General features: G+C 38.3%; 1 protein-coding gene across 1 annotated transcript in view; it reads left to right on the top strand.

Moving 5' to 3' along the window:
• Positions 1 to 11147, top strand: part of Ankfn1 (ankyrin repeat and fibronectin type III domain containing 1) — a 449198-nt gene that overhangs the window by 374259 nt on the left and 63792 nt on the right. The window contains exons 13-15 of the mRNA XM_033762964.1: positions 579 to 676; positions 2934 to 3024; positions 8297 to 8404. Coding sequence (XP_033618855.1) covers positions 579 to 676; positions 2934 to 3024; positions 8297 to 8404 — 297 coding nt within the window. The remainder of the gene's footprint in view (positions 1 to 578; positions 677 to 2933; positions 3025 to 8296; positions 8405 to 11147) is intronic.

Raw genomic sequence — 11147 nt, 5'->3', positions numbered from 1 at the left:
ATTATATACCCCTCAGTGTCAGTCTAACTATACACACACACACACACACAATGTGTCTTTATACAGAAATGGCTGTGTGAGTAATACTGCATAATTATCATACACCCTATAAGGACATTTCAGTCGAGGATGGAATACATGTTACTCAGTAAACTGACATCACAGCTCGCTTAATTTGTGTACGTATACTCGTGATATTTACACAAGAATAAAATTGTCTAATGATGCAAACTCTAAGAGCATGTCTCTGTCATCAAGCAATCCGACTGCATTTAATACAGATTATATCTCATATTGACAGCATTAAAAATGTACATATAGCATAATATAACATATCTATCAAGGTCCAAAAAACCCATAAGGTATATTAATGATTACTAAATCATTACTTTTTCGGATCCTCTTTTAAAAAATAATGGTGAACTTAGAAACTGACTTCACATTGTTAGATGTTCTGGTATAAGGAAAGAGGCTTGCAAACATCATTTTTGAGACAGGTTATATGCTATAGTATCTATGGTGCTTCCTGACATGTGACTGAATTTTATTCTCTCCTCTCCTTGGCCCCATCCCTCCAGTGGAATGGAGTAAATCTAAAGACTTTTCTTCTGTGGCTGGAGAAATCATCATGGACAACCTGAACACCCTGAGATGCACAATCACAGGACTTATAACGGTAAACGTGTGCCTGGTGTACTTGCCATCTCCGTCACTGATGCTCGTGTGGAAATGCTGATAGCAAATGCCTACTCTGGAAGCAACAGCCAACACCCAGGCCTCTGGCAACAACTGCCACTCATTAAGCATGATATGTCTGGTATCCATAATCTGAATTTCATCAGGGAGTAAGCAGACAGCATGAACCACTTTGTAAGCTGCCATGTTCTAAGGAGATCAGAAAAAGACTGGCCTCATGCAAGCCTTGAAAGCTGCTGCTTTCTGGATCACAGTCTAATCTTCAGGGGGATCAAAGGCTCTGAGAGATCCAATTTTGACTCTCTGTCTGATGGTAAAAATAACAGCCTTCTCTAGCCCTCACCCCCACAGCCCCAGCTGAAATCAGCCATCAATTGGAGTAACACAATTTCCTGAGAGAAATCCCTTTTCCCTTGATTAAAAAGGGGAAAAGAATCTGTCTAAATCTGCTTTCACAAAAAAAGAAACTATACATTGTGGAGCTACATTTCTCAGTAACCTAAAACAATTTAAACTATGAATGAAAAAACTACAACAGACCATTTTATTTATTTAACCAATCTAAATTCAAAGAGTAATTATTTGTGTAACTATGAACCAGATAAACTTGTGAAATGCCAAAAACAAAAATACCTGGTAAATTACTTCAAACAAGAACAAAACTTGTATGTCCTCAATAACAATGCAAAAGATATTTTTTTAAAAAACTTTTTCATCAAAATCTTTTTAAAGAGAGCTTAAAACAATTTTTTGTCCAGTTCAAAAGTTTAAAATTATCTGTAAGATATAATCCTGAAATGCAGGATTGAAAAGTTGCATTAGGTTGCATCTTTCCAAGTTTGAAGCAGCTTATTCTAATAGAATTCTTGGTGTTTGGGTCATCACCAAGAATCCTGACTTTTAGTCCTAATCGCATGTCTACACCAGAGGCCAGAACTGTGGATTACCAGAGCAAACAAGCCCCTGAGTGGGTGGCCCCCTGAGATGGTATCAGCCGAAGACTGATTCCAACCCTATGGCTCACATGATGGAACAGGGCCAGAAAGAACCCTAGGGAATTTCCATTGCTTAAAAGAAAAAGGAATACGGTGATAAAAATGGAAAACTCTCCAAAGAGGGTTTTGCTAATATCTGAACTAATTTCTACAGGGATTAAGTTTTTCCACTTGGCCATCCAATAAGAGCAATGCAGACACTATACTAATCATATAAAAGCCTAGAAGTAGATTTACACTTCTACAAAATCCCTATAGCCTTGGGGTGCAGAGAAACCCATTTTCAATATTAGAAAAAAATTTAACTTCATAATATTGTTAAGGCCAATATTATTAAATCCCTAGCAAAGGCTCTACAAAGATTTGCTTTTTTTTTTAACTTCAAATACCATTTTAGAATGTTTGCAAGCAATGCTTCTTCATATGCTGGCTTCTCCAAAGCCCCTTTGCATTCAATAGGAAAAAGAAAAAAGCATCAAAGCGAAAAGTAAAACCATACAAAACATTTTAAAAGATTTTCAGCGAACAAAAACAGCTCCTTAATTCTTAATATCATAAAAAACAAAAGTATAAGCCATTGTTTTAATAATGGCTGTACAATTGATGTCCCATTGAAGAATTAATTTTTGAATGCTTGAACAGCTGAATGATGTACATTTGTACATTAAATTATTAGTACATTGCAGCATTATTTACTGCAGCACAAAATGGAAACAATCCAACGTTCACCAATGAGAGACTGTCTAAATAAATTATGGAATTTGCTACAGTGAAGTACTACACAGCCAATAAAAGAATGAGGCAGGTTTTTAAAGCACTAACTTGAACAGATATTTATTATAGCTTATTAATTTTCCAAAGTAAGTTAATCAGCTAAAGAAAGTTATGGTTGTTGACTCTGGGGATCAGAAAATAAAACAAAGGGGCAAGCATGGGGGAATCACTATTTTTTTGGTAAACTGTATAAGAACTGTGTGGCTTTTAAATACTGATATTTGATTTTTGAGAAGGGGGATCAGAAAAAGTAAGTATCTCAATTTTTAAAACAAGAAAGTACACAGAAACTAAGAGGACATTTTAAATGTGATTGCTATAATATATAAACATAATAGCAAAAACAAAACAGAAGGCTAAGGCATGGACAGTGTTACAAGGGCTAAGCAAGTTAATGGAGATCTGTTTTCAAGGGCAGAAGTGATTAATTAAAATCCCTGATGCATTATCTATTTCAATTATTTGCAGGGACAACAATATTTCGTTCAAGTCTCAGCTTATAACATGAAAGGATGGGGACCTGCTCAGACCACGACACCCGCCTGTGCCTCTCCTTCTAGTAGGTGCTTTCTACTCTTTACCAGGGCAACAGACTCCAACTCCAAGCACCACTGCCATCCCCTGCTCCCACTGCTTGCAACCCACAAGACTGCAGGGCAGCATCTGGGCCACAAAATGAATGGTTTCTTTGCAAATACGGTCACAGGAAGGCAGCTCATTGGAGTGAAAGGAGAGGGAATTTGGAACAAAAAGGCCTGATAGCCATTATACCATTTTATGAAAGTTACTCAGAAGTTACTTAAACTCGCAGAACTTCGAATCATCATCTGCAAAATGTATCTATTCCTATTCTTTCCTAGGGCTTCACGAGGATGGACTGGGGACACTAGGAGTGGCTGGCCCAGAGTTCACAGTCCATTTTAGCGCTGGTCTTCCTTTCCTTGCCCTCAGAAGATACATGAGATATACCACATTTGTTTCACAGAACAAAATCTAACAAATTTTACTAATGTGACACTTTTCCAGAAGAAACGCTTTCCTATGCATAGGTATTCTGTCACAAATATAATCTAGAACATTTATAATGCTGACTGAAAAATTATTTGAAAATTAATGTCATTCCTGGTATGTTTGGTAACTATTAATCAGAAAATGTAATTAACCAGAACGAACATTTCCAGACAGATGATATGATAGATTCGTCTTTGTAATGAGTCCACTGCTCTGGATTCTGTCTTTATCATTTTTTTTTAAAAGTCACTAATACTAAAGTAAAAAATGGTACTATATGCTTCTTGTGAGAGTGAAAATTACTACATCCTTTATGGAACACAATGTGTCACACTGTATCAACTGTCTTAAGAATATCTATTTCCTTTTAACCCATGATTGCACACCTAGGAACCTAACCAAAGGACACAGAGATGCAGATGAGTACTTATGTATGAAGGTGTATACTGCAGCAATTGACAATAGTGAAATATCATATGTCATGGGAAGAACTATCCAATATTAACTTAAAGCTAGGTATGATAAAAGTATATTCATATCTGTACAGTAGCACTAAACCTGACCACTACAATGGCATTTCACAAAACCGCTCATTATGTGGAAGAAGTTTCTACAGCATAAATTTTATGTAAAAAATATATATAAATAGTGAGGGTGGATTCCATTTAAGTGCTGATTCACCTATAATTAGGAAGGGTGTGTCTGTATGTCTTGATAATTTTTACAATTTTATAATGGACATTTGGGTTATGAGATTATAGGCTCTTTTAATATTCAATTTCATGGGTTTACATAGTTTTTATGTCTTATAGCAATACCCAATATCAACTATGAATCAGGCAATATATTACAGGCTTTGACATGCAGTATCTCTCTTAGTACTCACTGCAATCCTCCATCCTCCTTCCTGTCTTGTGGATAAGCATCACTGCTATGATCATAGGCATTACTATCAACATCAGAGATAAAGTTTTTAAGACTCATTTCACACACAGCCTGAATCTAATTACTCCCTATGGACTGACCCATTTTATTGATGAGGGAATTATCAATATAGAAACACATTCACAGAGGGGCCGGGGATTTAGCTCAGTGGTTCAGCCACCTGCCTCGCAAGCACAAGGACCTGAGTTAAATCCCTGGTACCAAAAAAATAATAATAATAAAATAAAAAAGAAACACATTCACAGAGTCCAATCTCTGAATTGGGATTCAGAGAGGTCATTACACAAGGTCACATCAGTGGTGTGTGTCTGGGCCAGGCATTAAATCTGAATTTGTCAAGGCCCTACCATATGTCCTGTGCTGTGACAACTAATAGAGCCTTGCTACAGGCAGACAAGAAGACTAAGGGTCAGCCAACCATGCTCACTGACACTTCTGGTGGATTCAAATAGCTATATTGGATCATACATGGACTTGGACCACACATGCCAGAGATCTCCAAGGCCTCTAATTTCCCCTGCTTTTGATAATTGATAGATTCCATTCTTATTTGGGCATCTTTATTACTGAAGATTTATCAGAAACAATTGAACTGTAAAATTAAGACACTAAGGGAACCAATCACATTGGGGGAGGGGAGAGTACGTATTATTGGAGATGCAGAGAAGAAAGTATAAAGAAAAACACGCAAATACTAGTCTCAATTGACCTGAAAGTAAAGCAGGAGGCCACACACTTGAAATGCATAGCCTATGCAATTCTGATCTGCGTATGGATGCACTTATTTCTAAAGGTCAGAAGTTCAGGTTCTATAAACTGCAAGGCCTATTCAGATATCATCTCATAGCTCTCCAGAATGAGAAGAACCGTTGTTCAGGACTTGGAAGAATCACTGATACATCGATAATTAGCATTAAATAGCAAGCTTCCTCAAACAGCATATTTGACTAGTAGGTGTAACTGACTAAGAAATGAAATCCTAACACATGGTTACACTTGTTGCAGACATGCCGTATCACTTGGAAAGAATAACATAAAAATGCTCCCATTCTATTTATAAACAGAGTATGACATTGTGATGTAACATATATCAGCATTCAGATATTTACTAGAGGACAATGTATTCTAACATGACAGAGTAATTGGAAATTTGGTAATATGTTCCAGTGAGCTATAAAACTTTTTTATAATTTTACAAAAGACCTTAATGTGTTTTTATAGACTTATATTATATGGTATGGTACATAATAAGAGAAAAGCACCCAGACAGGCTTGTCTGAGTTACGATCTGGAAAACTCTGATACGGCCAGTGAATGTAAGCTCTGAGCTGTGTTGCAACCGAGGTGTCTCATTACCAGAACAGTGAACTGTATTATGTGGCACAATCTGCTCTTTTCCTACCATGCTAAGTTTGCTCCTGTCAGCTTCCTGATTTCTCAATATATTTTCAATTTTCTCCCTCATCCCTAAAGTCTCCTATTATATGTAGTCATCAGAACCTTCCAAACATCTACCAGAAAAACTGATTCGTTCCCAAAACCTTGGCATCATGTCTAGTGTTCACTTGGGCTGCAGTTTAGCATTAGCGATTTTCTAATGTATCATAAAATCATCAGCTGAAGCTTGCCCTTTGATGAAATAAGGCTCAGCTTAAAAAGCCAAGCCCATTTCATCTCCCCTTGCATTGATGACAGCATTAACGCGCACTACAATGCATCAGCAAGCTCATGGCCCTGTAGTCACCCAGGAGTCTCACTCAGTCTCACGGTCTTGCTCATCTTCTGCACACTTCAATGCATGTGTCCAAGAGAACAAGCCAATCATGGCCTTTGGAAACCCAAGAAGACAATTTTTATTCTCACTGTGCCCAGAGGTGAAGGGCACTACAACTATTCTAAGAACCACTGGGAGTTATTTTCTCCAATTTTTCCAAATTTCCCCAGTAAAAATCCTTTCCTAGTCCAGCCTACTGGATACCATCATGCTTCTATTCCCAATGCCCCAGCAATAATAAAATAAGTGTCTCTTAAGTGCCAGAACGTTGCTTTACTTACATTATTTCTTTTAAATCTCACATAACCTAAAAAGAGATTTTAAATCACACTGTTACCAAGAAGAAAAATGAAATAAAGAGAGATTAAGTCATGGTTCTTGCCCACAAGAAACAAATAGTCTACAAAAGGCACCTCTGCCAATTCCCTGTCTCCAGACTTGACCACAACCAAGCCCTGCCACTCAAACTCCACCCAAGATTCTGACCTTCCTTCCCAAAAGAAAAAAAAAAAAGCTGTCCCTGGTATAATGAAATGAGAATGGCCACCCTATGGATAGTCACTAGACTTCATTACAGCCTTGGTTATGCCACCAACAAGCAAGACAGGACTGGAATGGTTGTCTCTGGGCCTCTGTTTTCCAAAAGGTAAAGTAGAGAACTCTACATAGAAGAGAAGGAATGAGGAGGAAAGGTAATTAGAAAACCTCTGAGGGCCCTATTTTCATAGGTAACCTGGTGACAATGTAAAAAATTGCGTTTCCATAATGAACTGGCTTTACTCTAAGTTATTATTTATAGAATACCTGTCATGTAATAGGCATTGTGCCAGGTACCTAATATACCTCTTATTTAATTCTCATAAAAATCTCACAAGTAGATACTCTCCTCATTTTTCAAGTTAGGGAGTACAGGCCCTGTGAATGTAAGCAAACAATGAGCTGGGACTGAGAAGAGTCAGGATTCACACCCAAATGTCTCTGACTCCAGAACCTGTGTTCTTCTTAAATGCGGTTTATCCTGGACAGGTATGACATATGCTTAAGTTTCTGAATGAAGAAGACTCCAAATTTTAAAATGAATATGTTGGAGAGGGAACTTAAAACTTATTTAGCTAAAATTTAAGTCCAAGATACACTTGTGAACTAACTGGATTTTCTGGGGAAGAGTGACTAATATTCTTAGAGAATGCATTTCAGCTAAGAAGCACTTTTAAGTTTTTTGCCTTTGAAAGGTTCAGAAAGGAAAACTGGAGGAGGAAAAATAAAGGAGAAAAGAGGTAGACAATGAAATGCCTGACCTGCTGAAAAAAAAACTCAGAGTTGGAGACAGCAGAATTGCAATCTTGACATTAGTCCCATATGAGTTATTACTCTTGATATCATTATAGCCAAATGGAATGAAAATAGAAGGGGGAGAAAAAAATCTCAGTGGGTATTGCAATTTAAATTTGCCATGTAAGCTAATACTGTATATTTAGAGACTGAGCAGACAGGGTGGTTGGTGGCTCAGAGTATGTGCAGGGGTTGCTGTGCCAGCTAACCAAAGCAGACATTCATTAGAGCAAAATGTAGATTTCCATTTCTTGGCATCTGACATAGGCTCTTTCCTTGGAAAGAAATGTCAATTTGGCCAAAAGTGTGAAACCTACAATAAAAGCATTGGGACTGTGGATTTCATCTAGTCTGCACATTCCCACCCTTTTCTTTCCTACTGTAGACATCCAGTTGAGACTCGGGGTTCTGAGTGGAAAGGTGACCAGGGAACTGATTAGGACGTGGGATGCTGACAAGAGGAGCAGGGCTGGGAGAGGAGAGACTGGACTCCCCGATTTTCTATTTTTTCTCGGCTTTCAATTACTATTTTCTCTTTCCCTAAAACTGCCCAACACAAGAAATCAACCACAATTACTGTTTTGCACAAGACTCTGAACAATGGCAGCTTCCAAATACTTGGCATTGCCTGCCAGCTCTGCGTGTGCTGGGTGCTCATCCATGGAGTCTGTGGACAGTGTGAGCAAAACCTCAACTCCTGAGGCAGGGCAGGAAAAAGGCGGCCTCCTCCGCTTTAAAATTTCCTCTGTTTGTTTCTTTTGTTCAATAGACTGGAAAGACTATGACAACAGAGAGCCCAGACACAAGGGACAGAATGAAGTCCTGGAGAGTCTGCTACAGCAGGTCCGAGCCCTGCATCAGCGTTACAGTTGCCGGGGTAAGGATAAGAATCTGTGCTGGGCCATCGCTGAGGTCTCTGTGGCGCCGGTAATTTTAGCAGTTTCCTAGCTGGGTCATACCTTCTCATTCATCAGGGGGAGAGAGATATTAATATTTGTACATCTGGAATCACTTTACGGCACTATCTTGCTTTAACCCTTCAGCAAAGCTTTCCCTCCCTTCCTTTTTCTCTCTCCCTCTCCCCGTGATAACAGTTTGAAAATAAGCACAAGAAAAACAGCAGCTGCCATTTTTAGTTCCTTTCTGTTTAAACTGTCTCTTCACAGAACTCTGTGCTGCTAGGACTTTGGAGGATATTCACCCTTAACATTTTCATCCCCAAGGAAAGTTCTTTGAGCATCCCCGAGAGAATTCGAACAATTATAACAACAGTAATAACAAACCATCTGACCTATTTATAATATAGTTTACAAAGCAATTTCACATCAAGTCTCTCTTTTTCATCCTCAGTTTGCCAGTTTTAGCTGGAGCTAAGGGACTTGCCTCAGGTCAAAATGCCAGGAAAAGGCAGAACCTCGACTCTGACCTGTTTCTGGCTCCAACTCGTCTTCCTGCCATCCTTCATGTCTGTCTTGCAGCCACGCATCAAGACAGGACACTGCACTTTAATCTCACTCTGAATTTCGTCCTCCTCCCTTCGCTACTCAGGGGAAAGTAGAGCACACCTCCTGTGAATTTTAGTTCATGGAACTCAGGGAATCGCTGAGATGGTTTTAAAAGCTGCTTTGCTGCTTAGGCTGTTCAGATGGGACGGGCTCAGATTTCCGATCTGGGTAATGATTCGTGGAAGAGGCACTTCGTTTTATTTGCAGAATTAAAACCTCCATAGAGTTTTCATGTTTCCATGCTGCATTCAGATCTTCAAATACATTGTGCTCTCTAGATTCAGGGTACTGCTAGGGTAAGATAGCCATGATGGAAACTGAGAGATCCTGTGCAAGCTGTGTTTGGACTAGGTCTAAATCATGCTTAGCATTAGCAAAAAGTGTTCCCAATTACTGTATAGCTGTAACAACAGGGCCCTTCAGAAATGTTGGCTCTAAGCTAGAAATGAGGACAAGCGTTTGCAAGACAGTAATGTTTTTCTAATGAGTGGCTCATTAAGAGATGTAAATATGTATGTAAGCAGCTTGAGAAGGAAACCCAAGCGGCATTTTCATTCTCAGATCTGTAGGAAGACTTTACCCAAGCCTGGACCGTCGAAATTCCACACTGACTGAAGTACCTGCCAGTTCACAGTTACCCAGGACTCACCGAACCAGGCTGGGCTCCTTTCTCTTCTGTCTCCCCAATATTCCCTTGCCCACGGAACCCTGTATGGAAGCAAGAGTACTCAAGCAACTGGACAGATGATTCTTTGCAGTTCAGAAACCACTTTGTGTTTTGTCCTTATCTGAGGGGAAAAGCTAAAACTGCGCATGAGAAGGGAGGATTTTTAAAAATATATTTTCTGCGAGTTCACATGTTCACCCTATTACTTTTGGATTGCTATCTAATAATGAAGAAATGATTGCCTAAGCCCATCCAATTATTTCTATAGTTTCCATTCAACTCCTGGCACATACATACTTTTCCTCATAGAAATTTAAATATACACACAATGTTAAGAAAGACTTAAGTAAAGCATAAGATAGAGCGTCCCAAAAAAGGAGAAATATGCTTATTATATTAAAATATACTCTGAAAGGTAATAAGGGAAAAGAAAAAAATAGGAGAAAATGAAAAAATGGAAATAAAGTGTTTGTAAATGGGGAGGGGAGGAGCAGGTGAAGGGAGGGCAGGGACAAGGGGAAAAAATGAGAACCAAGACCTGTCATGTAAAGGTACAAGATCCCAATAATGAATGTAACTGTACTGTATCCCTAAAATGCACCAATAAACTCATTAATAAATAAATAAATTATACTCTGGATGCTTAAACGACACCCAAAGAGTATTTCAAAGAACAACGTCCTATAAGATGCTCATCTGCAAGTGGTTCTCTTGTCAGTAAGTTTAGGAAATAATTCATTCTTCATCCCTCTCCTGGAAATGTAAAATAGAAACTACAATACCTGGACTTTAATAAAGAGACTTCGTCAATTTGGTTAAAGTAGCATTTTTCAAACTTCTTTAGCCCTATGAAATTTTCATAGAATTAAGATTCCAAAGGCACAAACTTTGGGAAATCCTGACCTATTATGTGTTAAGATAAAATAAAGTAGCTCACACACAAAAAAAAAGGAATAATTCTAAAATGAATCAATGCAACTGTAAGTTTAAGAAGATAAAGTAAAGATGATGTAAGTATTTCTTACAGAAAACTATAAAATTGTTATTTAAACTATTCAACTACATTGAGCCAGGCACATTGGCTCATTCCTGTAATCCCAGCTATTCGGGAAGCAAGAAAATCACAAGTTCAAGGCCAACTTGTGCGACTTAATGACTTAGCAAGACCCTGTCTCAAAATTTAAATTGGCAAAGGACATAGCTCAGTACTCTCTGGGTTCAATATCACCAGTATTGCCAAAGTAACTGCAGTGTTATGTGGATTAAATTAGATAATGGGCTATACTTGCCTAACTCAGTAAAAGCCCCTTGAAAACCTTAGCTTATTTTTCTTCCATTCTTCTTCCAAATGAGAGTTTGGGCCAATTTCCATGCTCGGTGCTCTGCTAGTGATATATATACTCTAGAATTAAAGTGTAATTGATGACCCCACTAAATATATAACATAT

The sequence above is a fragment of the Fukomys damarensis genome, unplaced genomic scaffold, assembly GCF_012274545.1.
Source record: "Fukomys damarensis isolate Sample0158 unplaced genomic scaffold, DMR_v1.0_HiC HiC_scaffold_13, whole genome shotgun sequence".
Lineage (NCBI taxonomy): Eukaryota > Metazoa > Chordata > Mammalia > Rodentia > Bathyergidae > Fukomys > Fukomys damarensis.
Note: the sequence above shows the minus strand (reverse complement) of the source record. Positions and strands in the feature narration are given on the sequence as shown.